General features: G+C 47.2%; 1 protein-coding gene across 1 annotated transcript in view; it reads left to right on the forward strand.

The window, feature by feature from the left end:
* LOC147900532 (ATP-dependent RNA helicase DEAH12, chloroplastic-like) overlaps positions 1-20,267 on the forward strand; it is a 44,987-nt gene extending 24,720 nt beyond the window's left edge. Inside the window, exon 3 of the mRNA XM_087376719.1 lies at positions 17,614-20,267. Coding sequence (XP_087232845.1) covers positions 17,614-19,757 — 2,144 coding nt within the window. The 3' untranslated portion in view covers positions 19,758-20,267. The remainder of the gene's footprint in view (positions 1-17,613) is intronic.
* Positions 20,268-20,520: the final 253 nt, after the last annotated feature.

Here is a 20,520-nt window from a genome sequence, read left to right on the forward strand (position 1 = left end):
TATATTCCGTCTGCATGGATTACCTAGATCCATAGTGTCAGACCGAGATGTCAGATTTACCGGTCATTTCTGGACAGCGGTATTCGAGACACTGAGGACTGAGTTAGGAATGAGTAGTGGGGATCATCCTGAGACGGATGGTCAGACGGAGAGAGTCAACCAAACTTTAGAGGATATGCTGAGGGCATATGTGTCATTGAGGCAACATACATGGGACAAGTGGTTGCCATTGTTGGAGTTTGCCTACAATGATAGGAAACATTCATCTACTGGGTTCAGTCCGTTTGAACTAAACTATGGTTATAGACCAGCTAATCCAACTATAGTTGGAGTACCTCAGAAAGTGTCTAGTGCCGCGAACTTTGTAGTTCAGATGCGGGAGATGCTAGCACTTGCGAGAGCTAATATCCGCCAGGCTATGGATAGAGCCAAGGTGTATGCGGATGAAAATCGGTCTATAAGAGTATTTGAAGAAGGAGAAAAAGTTTTTCTCAGAATTCCTTCGCACTCAAAGTCGTTGACTTCAGGAGAGTGTGCTAAGTTATCACCTCGATACTGTGGGCCGTGGTTAATTCTAAAGAGAATAGGCAGTGTAGCCTATAAATTAGAATTGCCACAAGGGTGTAAGGTGCACCCGGTTTTTCATGTTTCACGTTTAAAGAAATTTTTACATACAGGCGACTCACTAATCGAAGGTGTGGTTTTGTTTCAGGAGATAGAGGATATTGCAAGGCGCAAACCAACAAGAATCCTGGACCGAGGAACAATGCAAATACGAAATCGAAAGATACCCACGGTGTTGGTTGCATGGCATGGTCAGCCTCTATCCGAAGCTACTTGGGAGTCCGTATATCAGTTGCGGAGAGTGTTCCCAGACTTTATCATCGAGAACGCTGATGTCTGAAGAGGGAAGGAATGTTACGCTCTAGCCGAGGTAGCATGACCTCGGAAGAATCAGTCGACATTTCCCTTATAGGATCTATCTCTGTAATATATGTGTTTGCGCTTCATGTAAATGATCGGGAGGGATTTAATGTCAAGGTCCTAGGTGAGGGCTGATAGCACCAGACTAGATAGATCTGAGACCAAGGGCCTAGTGCTAAGATTGTGCCTAGGGGCAAGGAATTAAATGCATCCCAAGAGAGGGGTGAAATGTTGCATTAGGAAGGCCCTAAATGGATGACATGTGGCATCTAGATCTATCTAGGGATTTGGGGTTTGCTAAGGCTAGAGAGAGAAGAGAAGGATTTGATTCACGTGGATTTTGGTAACGTAGCTCTTTGCCTCGCTTGTGAGCCTTAGCAAGAATTGGCTGGGAGGAGAATCATGGTGCTGCTCCAGTGATCTGCAGTAGAGGCCAGATTAGGAAATATGTTTGACAACCTGAGCTTGACCTTGGTGCATGTGACATTCCCCTCTTTTGAACTTGTTGCTAGGTGGATACCTCGCAACGCTTTGCCTTGGCAAACCGAACTGCTCCGCTGTGGCTTGTGACTTTGGGAATTGGGAATGGACCCCCGTAACTCGTGCCTGACTCATCTCTGGACCTAGGGCTCTCAACGGGGTCACGGTGTATGACAAGGGTCAGACTGTGTGTCACAATGCTCCCTAGTGTAGGGGTGCATGTGACATTCCCTCTTGCGTAAATTCAGGATGATGATAGTTGCTGAGGTACCGAGTGAATCTGCCAAGCGAACGTGATTGTGATGACCACCAACTACTGCTTGAAACTTGACTGTCCTCCCAAATAACTGGGGAATAACAGTGTGGCGCTGGTACTGAGCTGGCACCGAGGAACGAATGATTTGTTGTGATTACATGGTATCTTAATAAAAACTTCTAAGGACCGGTACTATCGCATTGGAAGTCAAATTGCTGAGGCCAGTCATCCCACCTGGCTACTACTGCGAACTCTTGATCCTCAGGTGGTATGGCACTCTGATAGGCTTGCTGAGGACTGACTAGGCTGTTGATGTGAAAGCACTGCACTCTGGAAGTCCAATGGCATGAAACTAGCTACCAACTGTTGGCATGCATTTCCCCATTGTGGAAGATCCCCCGACATAGAAATGCTGGTGCTATTCCAGAATCTGCTGGGGTGATGATAATGCCACTAAAGCTATTCAACCAAAACTGAAAACCTAGTAATTCCAGAATACTCGCATGCACTCCTGGAAATGTTAGAGACTCACTGTGCCCACCTGTGAGCCCCCGTTTTGTGGGGACAAGGGGCAGTGAGAGGAAGGAGGGATGGGAAAGAGAGACCCAGGCAAACATCATAGGCAACCAGCACACGGGCTGGTTGCTGTCTGCAAACAGCAGAGAATTGGGGGGGGCCCTTTGCCTCCCTAGAAGCATAAACAGTCCCATGGACTGGCTGCACAGGGCACCCTTTTATAGGGGCCTGTGGCAGGGCCAGTCGGCCCAACCAGGGCCACCGACCAGGGCCGACCCTGGTCGGATTTCCAGACTGTTCTGGTCGGCCACCAGTCAGGGGACCGACCCTGCTGGTCGGCCAGACCAGAAGGCCTGGGCAGTGCCTATAAAAGGCCCACACTTCTCTCCATTCCAGCATCCAGTGCAGGACAGAAAGCCTCAGTCATAGGCTGTGCTGTGCACTCAGAGCTGGTCTCTTCTGACAGAGAGTTCCTTCAGTTCTCCTCAGCACTTGGCTGAGTTTTGTATTGCTCTCCTGGAGCCATTTTTCTGCCCACCATCCGGTGGATGAATATATTCTCTCTCTGTCTAAGTTTTCTCTGAGTGAGTGTTTATTGCATCTGTGATCAGTTATCTGAGTTGAGTGTTAGAAGAGCGGGATAGATTTTGGCTGGAGGTTTGAGTGATTCATTCCCTCTGTTTTCTAACATGGTATCAGAGCCATAGGCTCTCGACTCTTCCTCATCAAAACACTCTCTGAAGGAAGGAGTTCCTTGGCAGTAAGGCAACTCTGTTTTCAGCTCAGGCTAGTACAGAAGGTCAGTTCATTTATTTCTGTTTCAGTTATTCAGTTTTGCTATTCACCGAGATGGATCAGCGTTCAGAAGCCTCTACATCCATTGCTCGTCCTTCCTCCTTCTCCAGTCATCTTCCTTCTTCATTTATCCCTAATTTCGGTGAAGCTGGAAAGCTCGATGGAACGAACTTTCCAATCTGGAAAGTCAAGATCCGAAGCCATCTGTTGGCACGGAGGTTGTGGATTTTTGTGAATGGGACCGAAGAAAAGCCGGAGGACCTTGTGGACAAAAGAGGTGAAGTTCTAGCTGAAGCAGATGCGGATGAACTCTGTGCATGGGAGGTGAGGGATGCTCAAGCCTTAGCAATGCTTATAGGCACGACAGCAGATGCTGTGATTCCTCATATCCAGTTGGCAGAGACGTCTTCAGAGGCGTGGGCCATACTGAAGGAGCTGTATGAAACCGATAATACAGCTCGTATCATTACACTTCAGCATCAGCTTTATAATCTTGATATGAATGAGGGTGATAGTGTGCATGATCATCTGACAAAGGTAAAAGTTGTGCGGGACCAGCTCGCAGGGGTTGGTCAGAAGGTGGACACGAGTCAATTAGCGTTGCTCACACTTCACAAGTTGCCACGGAGTTTCAAAAGTTGTGACTACGGTCACCGCGGGTCAACGGACTAAGCCAATCACTTTTGAAGAGCTTGGTCCACTCCTGCTTCAGGAGGAGGCTCGAGAGAAACTCTTTACGCAAACCGACGAAAAGGCATTGGTTGCCAAAGACCAGCCTGGAAAAGGCAAGCCAAAGGATTCCAAGAAATCAGAGGACGCTGAACGTAAGAAGAAAATGAAGTACTTTTACTGTGAAAAGCTTGGCCACTCCGCCAAAGAATGCCGGAAGAAGAAGGCAGATCAAAAGCGGAAAAGAGAAGCCAAGAACAAAGAAGAGCCTAAGAGTGATTCTGCCAATGTGACGACTGGACAGTTATTTTTACTCAGTGAACATTGTTCAGCATATGCAGTTAGTGAAGGTAAAGAGGGTTGGTATGTTGACAGCAGTGCTTCCAAGCACATGTCCAACAGAAGGACTTGGTTCAAAACCATGGAAAGTACACACCCGGATTCCAAAGTTTTTGTCGGGGATAGCCGGACATGTCCTGTGAAGGGCATCGGTAGCATTCCTTTCATTACCACGGCGGGTGAGGAGAAGGATATCTTTGGAGTACTTTATTGACACATCCCAGCACTCCTGAAACCTCTGATCTGCAAAACAAACACACACCACGTGAGAACTGAGCAGGCTGCTCACCACCCAACCATGACATCTGCGGGATGTGATCCCGAATCAGGAGATGTCCCCTCCGAGCCACGAGCTGAGCTACTGGCACGAACTCCCAATCAGATCCAAACTAGCCTGGTGTCCCATACCACCAGGTGGCCTATGAAGCCCTGGATCTGCCACTGGGCCTTGGGCTACGCTAAGATGTAGGCGCGCGTCCGCGACTCAATCCAGGAACAGACCTGGCACCTGGGAACGAAACTTGCTCCCAACTGCACACTGAGAACTGAACCCCCTGGGCCCCTTTTATAGACTCGGGCCCCGGCGCCAAAAATAGCGAAGACCTATAAATAGTTCGTACCCTTGCCACTCAACCCGAGAATCAAGCCTGCCTAGCTCTAAGCCTCCCGAGGCTAACTTGATCTAGTCCTGTGTACCTAGTACACGTCAGATACCAATCCGTGCACATGACATACTCCCCCTCCTCTAAGAACTCACTCCTGAGTTCGCTAAAAAACCCGGGAATGTTCTTTGGAGGTTTTGTAATGTCTCCCATGTTGCATCCTCCTCAACACGATCCTTCCACTTGATCTTGTATTCCGTGATAGTACGATTACGAATCTGTCTTTCCTGAAATTCAAGAATACACTCAGGTTCGTGAGGAATAAAAGTCAAATCTGTAACTTCTATAATTTCATGAGGAGAAACAAGTTGATCATCAGCACCCAAGACTTCTTTCAGTCTACTGACATGAAAGACTGGATGTACTTTAACATCAGGAGGCAATTCTAGTCGATATGCAACTGGTCCAATTCTTTTAATGACCTTGAATGGGCCACAGTATCTGGGGGATAATTTCGGAACCAAACCAGTACTTAGGCTCTTGGATTCCTTAGGAATTCTCAAATATACCATCGTTCCTTTAGAGAACTCTCTAGGTGAACGATGTCTATTAGCATAAAATCTGTCCCGATCTTGGGCACTTCTAATAGACTCCTTGGCAAACTGCAACATTTCTTGCATATGTAGCAAGAAGTTCTTAGCAGCATCATTTTGAATTCCTTTTAACCCAACCATAACTGGTGACTTAGGTTGAAACCTGTACATAAGCATAAAAGGACTGTAACCAGTACTAGAATGCTTTGCACTGTTGTAAGCAAATTCTATCATAGGTAGATAATCTTCCCATGAAGATTGTCTCTTAGATACATATGCCCGAAGCATGTCTTGAACCAACTAGTTGACCTTCTCTGTACTGCCATCGGATTGTGCATGATCCGAGGAACTCATACTCAGAGTAGTTTCCAACTTCTCAAATACAAGCGTCCAGAAGTTACTTGTAAACTTTGAGTCCCTGTCACTGACTATGTCAGATGGCAAACCATACAGCTTAAACAAGTGGTCCACAAACTCGTGAGCCAGTTGAACAGCTGAAATAGTTGTTCTAGTAGGTAAGAACCTAGCCATTTTTGTCAAACGGTCGACTATGACCCAAATGGAGTCATGACCCTTGCGCGTACGAGGCAAACCAGTAATAAAATCCATGGAAGTACTTTCCCATTTATTACCTGGAATCTGTAATGGCTGTAATAAGCCTGCGCTTCTAAGGCGTTCTGCCTTAGTAACCTGACAAACTCGGCAACCTAACTACATAGTTCTCAATAAATGCACACATCTTAGGCCAATAAAAGGTATGCTTCACAAGAGACAGAGTCCTATGTATACCCGGATGTCTAGCACTAGGAGCATCATGACACTCCCAGAGAATCTGGATACGATCCAGATCAATGCTAATACCTTCAGAAGAAATCTTGTGTCCTAAGTAAATGATCTCCTTCATAAAGAAGTCACATTTGCTCATCTTGGCATAGAGCTTATGCTGTCTTAGAACAACTAAGACAACCCGGAGGTGTCCTATGTGATCCTCAAGCGTTCGACTATATACCAAGATGTCATCTAAGAACACTACAACAAATTTGCCCAGAAAATCCCTGAACAAATCGTTCATCATCTGCTGAAAAGTAGCAGGAGCATTGGTCAAACCAAAAGGTAATACGAGGAACTCGTAATGACCATACCTAGTCCGGAATGCGGTCCTATCTATGTGTTTAGCATAGATACGGATTTGGTGATAACCCGTACGCAAATCAATCTTAGTGAAATACTTCGCTCCGGCCAAACGGTCTATCAAATCATCGGAACGAGGGAGAGGGTATCGATTCTTAATTGTCACTTTATTTAATCGTTTATAATCTATACACATTCTCCAGGAAGAATCTTTCTTCTTTCTTAGGAGGACAGGTGCACCCCAAGGTGATTTACTTGGGCGGATATAGCCCATATTCAGGTAATCCTGTAGCTGGGTAGCTAACTCATCCTCCTCAACCTGGCTCATCCTATAAGGTGGTACACTGATAGGTTGAGCCCCTGGGACTAAGTCTATGCGATGATCTACTGCCCGTTCTAGAGGTAAACCTTCCGGCAGTTGAGCTGGGAATACATCCTTAAAACTATCTAACAACATTCTCAATTCACGGTGTTCAAACACACTTAATTCATTCTTGTTAATTACAGAAACAACAAATGAAGAAAGTGGAATCAAAACACACTGATAGACATCATAATGAGAATTGTTTAATATATTCCGAAGCTGCATCGCAGATACAATAGGCCCCTGAGAAGAGGGAATTTTATCACATTGAATACAAAATTGGGTGTCCTTATCTAACAAAAGAAAGTGTATGCTCCGTCCATCCGATCTGAATATTGTGGGTTTTAAACCACTCTATTCCGATCAACAAGTCTACATGCTCCAGATGCATAACATAACATGTAAGAGCTCCCGTGTAGGCTTGAATCCGGATAGGAAGCGCTTCAACCTTGTGATTCCAAAACTGCTTCCCAGCTGGAAGCTGCACCTCATAGGTGTGGTCGCTAGGTACTGTGGACAGCCCCATCTTCTGCACAAATTTGTAATTAACAAAATTGTGAGAGCTGCCCGGATCAAAGAGAATGTGAACCTGTTGGTCCATAACTTCTCCATAAACTCGGAAAAGATCATGGGAACCAAACAACGAAGTATTGAAAGTACAATTACAAGAGAGTGGGCAGGTAATGACATTTACTGAAATACCTGTCATCGCGACTTGGTTCGCTCCCTTGGCTGCGGTACGTGGACCCGCCTGGAGCTTCGGTCCAAGCACCAACTTTTGGTTCTTGCGCTTTGGACACTCATTCTTTGTGTGGCCCCGCTCCTCGCAATAGAAGCATCGTCCTTCTTTCTTGAGCCTCAAAGTATGAAGGAAACGGGTTTTACCATTCTTAGCTGGAGTCAAGTTTTTCTTGGAGGCGTTGTCTGTAGACTTCGTCTCCCCAGTACCAGTCGTATGCTGAAAGAACTTGCGTTTGTTCTTTCCACTCGTGTCGGAAACTGTGGTTGCTTTGGCACCGGCCATGGTATCATCGTATATGCGCGCATAATTCATGGCCTCCTGCAACGTTGTGCATTTGTTGTTCTTTATCTGCAGCTTGTAGGAATCTGGCAAACCATCCACGAAGAAATCTAACAAGGTCACTTGATCCATCTTAGTGGCCTTGGTTTGCAGATCTCGAAATCTTTGAAGATAAACTTCAAAGGTCAAGTTTAATTTTGACATATCGAGGGCTTTAAGCTTGCCAACGATATCATAATCATCCTCCTTCAGGAACTCCTTCCTGAAGACCCCTTCAAAATTTGTCCAAGTATCAGGCTTAGGCTGGAGTTCCTTCCACCATAGCAATGCTTTACCTGACATGAACCCCGTTGCAAGCTGGATCTTCTTCTCATCTGGGTATGGGTGGAACTGAAAGTGTACCTGCCACTTGTGTAACCAAGTGTCAACTACCTCCTTCGTTCTAGACTTTTGATCGCCCGGAAAAGGGTCTGGAGTTATATTCGGGCCTAGCACTGAAGCCATGGCATCCACATGCGTGAGTGCCTGCATAGTGCTAGCCAGAAGGGTGAGAGTTGCTACAATCCCTTGGAGTTGCTGTGTTAACCCCGTTTGATTTGCATTGACCTGCTCGAATTTTCCATCTAGAGCAGTCGTAAATTCACTGAAGGCCTTTTTTGTTATCAGGTCATCATAGAGACCCTGATCCTCCTCTCCCACAGGAGTGTAATCCAAATCCTGCTCTCCCATGGTGAACTCGGGATTTGCAGAATCAGACATAACTGAAATCTGATTTGAATACAGACTGAGAGAAATAACTGACTGAACCGAAGCAAAAAGGAGAATGGAGCAGAGGAAAACCGTCCCAAGAGATGCTGACGGAAAGAGATGCTGGAAAACTGGCAAACTGGAAGCCCACGAATCCCGAAATTTCGCTGAACCCGCTACCGGATGCACATACGAAATCCTGCGGTGAACGTGCTGCTGACGTGGCTGTACGGTCTGCTGACGGAGGCCGTACAGTTGCTGACGTGGCTGTACGGCGACCGTACAGTTTGCAGGTACAGCTGACGTAGGTACCGTTTCGGAAGGCTGCGCTGCTGTACGGATGTACGGACGGATGGCGATGGCTGACGCAAGCAGGGTGTCGCAGCAGCTGACGCAGGCTGGCACAGCTGTACGGTGCTGATGCAGGGCTGGAGCAGGCAGGCACGCAACTCGATGCAGCTTCTAGGCTCTTTGCGAGGCTGTGGGTGGGCTGGTACCCTGCCCCATCTGTATAGGGAGCAGGGCAGCCTAATTGGGAAGCCCTGCTTCCAAAATAGGCCAACCTCCCCCAGCTTTGGAGGGGGTGCTTTTTTCGAAAAAAGCACCCTCCACGCAGGCTGGTCGCACCTTGATCGCTGCCTTTTGCGCCTCTCCCTGCACAGGCCTGATTCCGTACTGCCCTGGGCGTCCCATCTCTGCCTCCCTCGCAGCCCTTTTCCCTCTCTTTCCTACTTCTCTGCTCTCTCTCTCCTGCTTCCTACAGCCTTCTCTCACAGGCCCCTTCAGGAATCTCGAAAACTCTCCCTCCTTTCTTCTACCCTTTCCCTAACATCTGTCCACCCCTGCTAACCCAGGAACCCAGCAAAAAACGCAGCAATAAATTTCGAATTTTAGGGCATACCTGGAGGAAAAATTCGTCAAAAATTCTCGCATCAGAAGTTCCTACCTCAGGAGTTGGCTCTGATACCAACTGACACATCCCAGCACTCCTGAAACCTCTGATCTGCAAAACAAACACACACCACGTGAGAACTGAGCAGGCTGCTCACCACCCAACCATGACATCTGCGGGATGTGATCCCGAATCAGGAGATGTCCCCTCCGAGCCACGAGTTGAGCTACTGGCACGAACTCCCAATCAGATCCAAACCAGCCTGGTGTCCCATACCACCAGATGGCGCTATGAAGCCCTGGATCTGCTACTGGGCCTTGGGCTACGCTAAGATGCAGGCGCGCGTCCGCGACTTAATCCAGGAACAGACCTGGCACTTGGGAACGAAACTTGCTCCCAACTGCACACTGAGAACTAAACCCCCTGGGTCCCTTTTATAGACTCGGGCCCCAACGCCAAAAATAGCGAAGACCTATAAATAGTTCATACCCTTGCCACTCAACCCGAGAATCAAGCCTGCCTAGCTCTAAGCCTCCCCAGGCTAACCTGAGCTAGTCCTGTGTACCTAGTACACGTCAGATACCAATCCGTGCACATGACATTTATGTACCCGACCTTTGCAAGAATTTACTGTCTGTAAGTCAGATGGACAAAAACAACATGGCAGTTCTCTTTCAAGATGGCAAGGTCACCGTGACATCCAAAGGAAATGGGCAGATGGTGGCTCAAGGTGTTGAAGAGAATGGACTGGACCGTCTCAGTGCAATGTTGGTTCATGAAGATAACGGAAAGTCCAAACTTTGGCGTGAGCGCTTCGGTCACGTCAGCTATGGAATCTTGGCTGAAATGTCAAAGTCGAAGATGGTGGATGGACTTCCACCAATTACAGACAAGGATGATGTCTGTAGGGCTTGTCTAGAAGGCAAGCAGCACAGGGATAAGTTCCCACAAGAGGCTTCGTTTCGGGCCAGCAAACCACTTGAGTTGGTTCACGCCGACATTTGTGGTCCAATGTCTACAGCATCGTGGGCAGGATCCAGGTACTCACTTCTCTTTGTGGATGATTTCAGTAGAATGACCTGGGTATATTGTTTGGCTAAAAAGTCTCAGGCTTTTGAGAAATTCAAACACTGGAAGGCTAGAGTTGAAAAGGAGACAGGGGAGGATGTCAAGACATTCCGCACAGACAGGGCGGGAGAATTCACCTCAAGTGAGTTCAACACATTTTGTCGCAAGCATGGGATCAAGCGGCAACTCACCATGGCACATACTTCTCAGCAAAACGGGGTAGCCGAGAGGAAGCATAGAACCACCACAGAGACAGGGCTTGCTATGCTCCGAGGGAGGAATCTTTCTAAAGCCTATTGGAGTGAAGCTATCAATACAGCCGTACACATTCTCAACCGGACCAAGACGAAGGCCGTCAAGGACAAGACTCCATATGAGGCATTTTATGGTAAGAAGCCCTCTATCACTCATCTTCGCATTTTTGGTTCTAACGCATGGGTGCATGTGCACAAGCAAGACAGGACCAAGCTTGATTCTCGAAGCAGACAATGTATCTTTGTTGGGTATAGTGAAGAATCCAAGGCCTACCGCCTCTTCGACCCAGTAAAGAAGCAAATACTCATCAGTCGGGATGTTGTCTTCGTGGAAAAGGAACCTGAACCCCAGGAGGAGCCTCAGATTGAGGAGGAGGAGATTGTTCAACCCCCGAACCCACCCCATCCTAGGTTGACCATCCAAGAGGTGACAAAATCAGAAGCTGATGTTCCACAAGATACTCAGGAAGAGCAGGATGTTCCAAAAGAAGTTCCCGTTCCTCCTCCTACAGAGAAGCAGAAAAGGTTGCCCCAATGGTACCTACGGACATTGGAAGAGTCTCGGGTCACGGCATTACCTGAGAGTAGCAGTTCCGGATTGCGTCGGTCTCAACGTCTTCAAAAGGCCCCATCCGTGAATTTTGCTTTGGTGGCTCAGCTTGATGAGCCAAGGACCTTCGAGGAGGCGAAGGACAATCCAGAATGGCAGGCTGCCATGAAGGCAGAGATGGATGCTATCCTGAAGAACAATACATGGGACTTAGTGGCCAGGCCCCTGCGATGGAAAGTCATCGGCACTAAGTGGGTATACAAACTTAAATACAAATCCGACGGCAGCTTGGATAAGTATAAAGCAAGGTTAGTAGTGAAAGGTTTTGCTCAAACTGAAGGCATGGATTTTGATGAAACTTTTGCTCCCACAGCCCGCATGGTTACTATCCGGACAGTGATTGCCCTTGCTGCCCATACCAGTGGCCTATTTTTCAAATGGATGTGAAGTCCGCATTCCTTAATGGAACCCTGAAGGAGGAGGTATACGTGGAGCAGCCACCGGGCTTTCGAGATCCAGTGTCCCCATTAAAGGTCTGCAGGTTGAAGAAGGCGTTATACGGGCTGAAACAGGCCCCCAGCCCCCAGAGCTTGGTACCAAAGGATTGATATATTCTTTCAGAAGATAGGGCTCAGTCGGAGTCCTTCTGAGGCAAACCTTTACTTGTTCATTGAGAAGGGATTGCGACTGGTACTCATCCTCTATGTTGATGATCTTATCTTGACAGGTGATCATGTCAAGAAGATTTCACAGGTCAAGGAGCTACTCATGTCTGAGTTTGAGATGACTGACCTTGGGTTATTACATTACTTCCTTGGGATTGAAGTAAAGCAGGCCAAAGACAGGATCTTCATTTCACAGGAGAAATATTGCAGAGAAATTCTGGAGGATTGTAGAACAGCATTAACTCCCATGGAGGTCGGGCTCAAGCTAAGTGTTCACGACACATCTCAGCCGGTTAATACTCCCTTGTATCGACGATTGGTAGGAAGTTTGCTTTACCTTACCAATACTCGTCGTGATATTTGTTATGCAGTTGGGCTATTATGCCAGTTCTCTGCTTCTCCCAGGAAGAGTCATTGGGATGCAGGTTTACGAGTGCTGAGGTATCTGAAGGGTACTTGCACCTTTGGGATCACCTACACCAAAGGCATCGAACTAGGCGGGTTCTGTGACAGTGATTGGGCAGGTGATGCGGACACCAGAAGATCGACGACAGGATATTGTTCTTACTTGCATCTGGTGCCATCTCTTGGCTAAGTAAGAAGCAACCCACAGTGGCCCTTTCATCTACAGAGGCAGAGTACAGAGCCGTGTGTATAGCAGCTTGTGAGACACTGTGGTTGAGGTGGATTCTGGAGGACATGGACGTGTGTCAGGAGGATGCGACAGTGCTGATGTGCGACAATCAGAGTTGCATAGGCATTGCCAAGAATCCAGTGTAGCATGCGCGGACCAAACACATCGAAGTTCATTACCATTTTGTTCGAGAGCTCATCATCGACGACGTGATCGAGCTTATCTACTGCCCGACCGCCGACAACTTGTCCGACCTCTTCACGAAGGCACTCCCTCAAGAATAGATGGAGCACCTCATCAAACACATGGGGATTGGCCCACAGTTGTGACATTGAGGGGGGGTGTTAGAGACTCACTGTGCCCACCTGTGAGCCCCTGTTTTGTGGGGACAAGGGGCAGTGAGAGGAAGGAGGGATGGGAAAGAGAGACCCAGGCAAACATCATAGGCAACCAGCACACGGGCTGGTTGCTGTCTGCAAACAGCAGAGAATTGGGGGGGGCCCTTTGCCTCCCTGGAAGCATAAACAGTCCCATGGACTGGCTGCACAGGGCACCCTTTTATAGGGGCCTGTGGCAGGGCCAGTCGGCCCAACCAGGGCCGACCCTGGTCGGATTTCCAGACTGTTCTGGTCGGCCACCAGTCAGGGGACCGACCCTGCTGGTCGGCCAGACCAGAAGGCCTGGGCAGTGCCTATAAAAGGCCCACACTTCTCTCCATTCCAGCATCCAGTGCAGGACAGAAAGCCTCAGTCATAGGCTGTGCTGTGCACTCAGAGCTGGTCTCTTCTGACAGAGAGAGTTCCTTCAGTTCTCCTCAGCACTTGGCTGAGTTTTGTATTGCTCTCCTGGAGCCAGTTTTCTGCCCACCATCTGGTGGATGAATATATTCTCTCTCTGTCTAAGTTTTCTCTGAGTGAGTGTTTATTGCATCTGTGATCAGTTATCTGAGTTGAGTGTTAGAAGAGCGGGAGAGATCTTGGCTGGAGGTTTGAGTGATTCATTCCTTGTGTTTTCTAACAGGAAATTCTGGTACTGCTGCTGTCTGCATGATTTTGGTGAGGGAAAGCTAGAATACACGTGCCTCCTCTACTGGCGTGATAACTGCCGAGGGTAAAAACTCTGCCACCTTGCTAGAATCTGGAACTGTGGATGTAGGTCTCTCGAACAACCTGTGTCATGCTGAGCTGCGGAAACTATAGTTGACTCTCTGAGAAACTCTGAGAGAGGTGATACCGTGCATGGCTCCCCAAGGTGCTGAGAGGCGACTGGCACTGCAGAGCACCCCTCCAAGGAGTAGATTGTACTGGATCCTCTCCAAAGGAACAGTGGAGCCGCTGGGTGCCCTCTAATGAATCAATTGAGTGGGATGCTGCCTGAAAGAACTGCGAGATGTGTGGAACTGTTGAGAACACCTCATCTACAATGAATGATTGGTATGCCTCTTGAAAGGACTGAGAGATTGATGCTTTCTGAATTGACTATATCCCCTTGAGGTACTGAGGAAGGACGAAGACTGATGAGCACACCTCTGTTGATGAATCGACTGAACTGTTGTCATCGCCCATGGAACTGCCGGTGTAGACTGCTATTGCTGGTGGTTTGCGATCTGATGGAGAGGACACTATATGACTAACCTCTTAGAGTGTAGGACACAATAATGGGAAGGCCTCGTCAACCTCTTTGCTGACTGGTACTGCAATTGCTGCCTCCCTAAAGAACATGAGTATCCTCACGGATTACCGAGGAATTGTCAACCTCCGTATTGCTGAATTCTGATAGCTACACATGCGACTCCAACTATGAGGGTACTTCCTCTTGCTAGGCCTGACACTGGTTCGGCAAACTCCTAAGACGCCTTCTCCTACCGAGCATCAAGGCTATTGGGATAGGAAATTGAGCCCAATATGCCTGAACACTCATGATGAGAAGGTGGAATGTGAGTCATGCTGACTAAAGCTGATGTGGCCAATGGAGCCGATGAAGAGGCTTGATTGGGGTGTCCCCTTTGCAAGAGAACAAACTATGGGAGCTAGACTAACCCCTTGGGTGGTGGACCCAAGAGGCTTATCTACTGCAACTGTTGAAGGGGCTGAGATGTCTCCAAGGATGGAAGACCCATCCCTGATAACTGTGAAAACTATTTGCTCCCATGATAAAGCTGATCCAGTGGACTGAGCTCTCGGGGTGGAAGACCCAGACGAATTAACTGGACATGATAAAGTTGCTGGATGACTAAAAGACCCATCCGACATAAGTGTACGAACTGAATGATCCCCTCGGGTGGGAACTCCAAGAGCATAAGCTGTTGAAGTTGGATGATCCCCATGGGTGGTAGACCCAAGAGCCTCATCATCTGGGCGTGCGGACTGAGCTGAGTTGGCCCCAGGGATGGAAGACCCCTGAGAGCTGTCTATGAAAATGGTTGCACTACCCCCATGGGTGGAAGACCCTGGGGCACTGCATGTAGCTATTGCGGAAACTGAATGGTCCCCTGGACTGGTAGACCCAAGGGAAACCACTGTCTGAGCTGTTGCAAAATAGTCCACTGAACAATGATCAGAGATGGAAGACTCATGAGCCGATAAAGGACTACCTGTTGATGTCCACGACAATATCCTCGAGGGTGGAAGAGGATGATGGGCCTTTACTGGTTGCTGCTGATGAGGAGAGGAATTGTGAGCAGGCCATGAGAAACTGTTGATGTTGTAAAAGCATCTGCCTGCGGTCTCGTCTGCGTTGGACCTCGTATGCTGCCACATCAGTACAACGTGGGGATCGATGCGTGGCTGCCTCAAGGCGTTCCTGCTCCAACAGAAGCTGGAAGCGGTTCAATGTTGTTGCATCCTCCTTTGTCTTCTTTTTCTGCTTGGGCTTGCCTGAGATCTGCTCTACTGGACGGGTCCATGATGGAAGACTGGTAGACCCATTAACTGCTGCAACAATGACTGCCAGAGGAAAAAAAAATTCCCTTCTAACCTTGCCCTGCAAGGTGAACGCATACGGGTGAAGATGGGAGCTGGCCCGATGCGCAATGAAGAAAGGGAGGGAGAGGCTAATGGAGTATGGTACTACCACTAGTCCGGGCTAGAGACAAAATACAAAGTTAGAAAATATTCCAAGCATGCTCCCTGATTTGCTAACTGAGTCCGCATTACTAACCGTTGCTGCCAGGACTCCCTCCAACCTAATTCAGATCAGAAGGGCTCTGATACCAATGTAGCTTGCGGGGACTAGCTGTGGGGAAAGATAGATGAGATGTAGAAAGAGAACTCAAGCATGAGAGCAGCCGAGATCTTCCTAACCATAGTACACTACTTTATTCATAGATGGTTGCCAAATTGGCTGTGCTGAGACCACTTCCCTAACTACGACATGTGGGAAATGGAGCTATGCTGTGGAAAATGGACACCCAAACCTCACCCATAGGATGGCTGAAAGGGCCTGGATGCTGGGAGCTGGATACTGAAATGAGGAAGGCTGAATGCTGACTGCGGGAAAAGGGGGGCAAGGCCCCCTTATATAGGCTGGGTAACAGCCAACCTTGGGGCAGCAAAACCGACTGGCTGGTTGGTTTTGGCCGACCAGGCTGCTAGCCCTTGCCTATTAAACTAGGCCCTTTTAGGCCATTTCAGGAAAGCCTTGGGGCTGCCTATGCAGGGTGCCCCTCTTGCCCTCCTTCCACACTGTGTGCTGCCCTCAGAAGCCCCCAAAACTTGCCAAATATGCTGCGATTTACTGACCAGACAGCCAGTTGCCACTGGTGCTTGACCCTGGTGCATGTGACAGCTGAAGACGGAAAGATGAGTAAAAGTGGAAAGCAGGAGAAGAAGGGAACAGGAAAAGAAAGTGAAAAAGGGAGGGAGGGGGTAGGGAATGGTAAGAGGACAGGAGACAAAAAGGGGAATGCAGTTGCGATGCCAACACAAGGGCAAAAAATACCCCTTTAACCACTGGGAGTAGCCAAAGGCAAGCTCAAAGGCAACATAATTTGAAAGGTGGGACACAAAGCTAAAAGGGGCAAACAAGCCAGAGGGAGGGAGCAAGCAAGAGGGAGCTGCAAGCCCAGATCAACCATAGTCTGCAAGTCCCTACCAGGTCCATAGGGTGCACTGCTCTTGATGGTTGTGAGGGCAGCCCACAAGGGGAAAAATCCCCACACGGGCCTGGTGAGAGCCCACAGAGATCTCAGCGGGGCCTCAAAGCAGGGACAAAGAGGTGGGAAAGCGCAAGGGAAGATTACAGGACAGTGGTGACCATAGAACTGATGATGAGAAAGAGGAGTGGACAAGCAGTAGGGGGAGCAGGAAGGAAGGGCGAAGAGGATGGAATTGGAAGGAGGGCTGAAAGAAATGCATAATCAAGCACGGACCTTTTTAGCCAATTCTAGCCACTAGTATGCGGGAGAGTATTTATAGAAATGTTTCTAGAGTGGGGGCAGTTGCACCTGCAATTGCAGTACACACTGTATGCATGCACTTGTGTGCACCTCTTTCTCTGTCAGTTAGTCTTTATGCTTCTTCACAGTTAGCCTGTGCAGTCGTGTGAAAGATGAACACAGCTCACTTGTTTGTCACTCAAATGAAAGTATATCGTGTCTAGAGATATATGTGGTACCCTTTGTACGATCCTTGATATTTGTGATGTTAAATCCGGAATCTCTCTTGTTTATTGAAGCTTTTACATTTGGTGCTGAGTTTATGTTTAGGAGATGATGAGAAAAGAGCATTATGATTTGTGTCCTAAAATCAAGCTTTTAGTTCCTAGATTTGCTAAGATTAAGACCTTTTGTGATTTTCTATGGTAGCTAAGCTTTTCAATGTCAAATGAACTATGATGTACAATCTTCAAATGCACATTAGAATATATGACCCACTTGTTCTGAAATCTCATATCCCATTTATAGCATCTCATCTATTACTGCTATGTTAACTACCACACCCAATTCGGTGGATGTATCATGATTTTCAGGTTGGGACATCACAGTATGTAGTCGATGCTGTATGCGTGAGATGTCTATGGTTTGAATCATTGTGAGTGGATCTTCATGAAGTAAATGCTGCACATGTCGTGATTTAAAACTGCAAATTCTCATGTATGTCTTGTCACTTTGCAGGTGCAGAAATAAGACAGTTGCTCATGCCTGGTGAGTTTGCGAGTGTTGAGATCTCAAGTGTGGACTCTGCAATGGAGGACAGAGAGCTTATCAACATGTTTGATAAGTGTGCAGATGGAGTGGCTGGATTCCGCAGGAGTTTCCCTCCAGAAAATAGTAGGAAGGGTGAGAAGTGCGGAGTTGTGACATTTTGTTCCTCAAAGGGTGCTGCAGAAGCAGTTAGTCTTCTGAATGGTGTAGGAGTTGGGAAGCATTTTATGGAAGTAAGACCTTTGATAATGTCAAATCCAAGTGACAAGTACAAGACTTATTTTCCAGCTGTGAGGGCCACCCTTTCCTGGCCTCGTCGACAATTCAAAGGGTGTATCTTAGTGGGGTGTGCTCTTGAGGATCAGGATTTGATCATTAAATCATGTTCTGGAATGCTTATTGGTGGATCTAGAATATTGTGCAAGCGAGACAGGGTGGTTCATGGTAGAGTTTTTGTATACGGTGTGAACGCGGAGATCACTGAACGAGAGCTCAGACAGGCTTTCCAGAATGTCACAGGATGCACTTTAAAGGAGATAATTGTTCCTCGTCATCCTGCAACTAACCAGCCTACTGTTGAAGCTTGTGAGGCGTCACTTGTGCAAGAGATTCAACGCTTTGTTCCTGTAGACAAATTTAAGGTTTTTGTCCGTGTATCTAGTATTAAGGATTTTGAAACTATTGCTGTTGTGAAATTTGATGAGAGTGAACATGAGGGTGCAGCAAGGGCTATTTCATATCTTCAAGGTCACAGCTTGTCAGTTTGTATGCCCTGGCAGACCATTACTTGTAAGGAAGCCTTTTTCAGTTCAATGCATTGCTCAGGACTAATCTATTCTGTGCTAAAAGAAGACATATCTGATTTAGTCTTGGCGCTGCAGCAGCAGAATGAGGGTGCAGAGATTTCTCTGAAGAAGATTGAAAGTGGTGGTTGTTATGTGAAGATCTTTGCTGATAGTCTGCGCACAGTAGCTGGCTGCAAGTCTGCCCTCGAGAAATTGGTAGAAGGGCTGGTGGTGGATGGTGAAGCATTAGATGAGTCAGCTCTGCGGCTGTTGCTTGCAAGGGATGGTCACAAAATGTTGAGATCTGTGGAATTGCAGACCAGGACTTACATATGTAGTGACAGAAGAAGTCAGACTTTGAAAATTTTTGGGCCGATGGAGAGAAAGAACAGGGCTCTGAAAAGAATTATTAGAAACGCTTTACAACTGAAAGAAAGGAATAAATGTCATGAAATTCAACTGCGAGGAGAAGGAAGGCCCTCTGGCCTGATGAGGGAGATTGTGAAAAGATGTGGAGTTGATTTGGTCAAAGTAAAGATGCTGGTTCCAGGTGCATCATTGAGTCTTGATCATCGACACCATAGACTGCTAGTTTATGGCTCTAAAGAGGAAGTGATGAAGGTAGAAAAGAAGATTGAAGAAATAACCTGGGCTTTGAGTGGAGATAATTGTGATAATATCCTAGAATCACCGTGCTCTGAGAATTGTGGGATATGCTTTTGTGAAATAGAAGATAAGTACAGTCTTGCTGGCTGTGCTCATGGTTTCTGCCGGGTTTGTCTTGGAGATCAGATTAATTCAGCTGTCCGGCACAGGGAAGGTTTTCCCCTTACTTGTGCACATGAAGGTTGCTCACAACGGCTGCTCATTGCTGATTTTGAGGCGTTGTTGACAGCTGATCAACAGGATGAACTGCGGAAGGCATCCCTTAGTGCCTTTGTTGCTTTGAACAGAGGAAAGTACAGATTTTGCACGACTCCCGATTGTCCTTCTGTTTACCGCGTTTCAGATAAGGGCGAGTTGTTTGCCTGTGGTGCCTGCTCTGTTCGGCTCTGTACGAGTTGCCATGTTGAGTTCCACTCTGGAATAACCTGTGATGAATATAAACAGTTCAAGCAGGATCCAGATTTATCACTCAAAGCTTGGCGGAAGGGGAAGCAACATGTAAAATGTTGTCCCTCTTGTGGAAGCACTATTGAAAAAGTGGATGGCTGCAACCATGTTTTTTGCAATTGTAAGATCCATTTGTGTTGGCTGTGTCTCAATCCCTTCCAGAGCAGTGAGGATTGTTATTCACACCTGCAGAACATGCACGGTGGATTCACATGAAGATATAGATTTTGCATATATTCAAGCAATACTTCTGTGCTGTAAAGCCACGTTGTTGCATGGGAGGATATGTAACGTTTCTATCCTCTTCCAGATAAAGAGAGAGGAACTGGTAGGAGGTAGTCCGTCCTCTGGTTGAAATGAACTAGAAATTTATATTACTTGTTGAAACGATATCGATGAAGGGCTGTGATATAATTCCCTCTAGGGCAGGCATGTGTGTAATTGTGTTTTGTGGCTCGATATCGTGCATGGCAGTTAAGTATCCTGGAAATTTGTATCTCCCAAATCTCAATGTGTCATTCCCCTCTCAGGTCTGACAACGAACAGTTTTTGGTTGACGCCAAACCAGTGTATGGGACGACAATCACATCTGCCATCTCAAATGCACTTGTCTCCAGATCTACCTTACCTCTCACATCCTTTCTTCTCATTTTCCTTGATTGGGAAAATATCCCTATATCAAAAGCATTTTCTCAAGTCAAATGTTCTTTGTTGAACTACTATTTATGTGGCTCTCTTCTATGGTTTAGGTCATGATGTGTAGCTGTCATGAAAAGTTCTTTTTAACCAAGTTGGGAATCTAGTTTCTCATGGCTAGTTGCTATGTGCAAGAGCTTCCTATAAAGCTCTCTTCGTTTTAATCAAGTTTGGAGGCTACATTTGCAATCTTTGCTTTGTTTGTGCTGAAGGTGTGTAATCACTGTATTTTCGTTCTTCCAAGTAGCTTTCTCTTCATTGTGACACATGGTGAAGCAAAGAT

Source organism: Dipteris shenzhenensis, chromosome 7 (genome assembly GCF_047967505.1).
Source record: "Dipteris shenzhenensis isolate YYH24624 ecotype China chromosome 7, Dip_SZ_1.0, whole genome shotgun sequence".
NCBI classification, from domain to species: Eukaryota; Viridiplantae; Streptophyta; class Polypodiopsida; order Gleicheniales; family Dipteridaceae; genus Dipteris; species Dipteris shenzhenensis.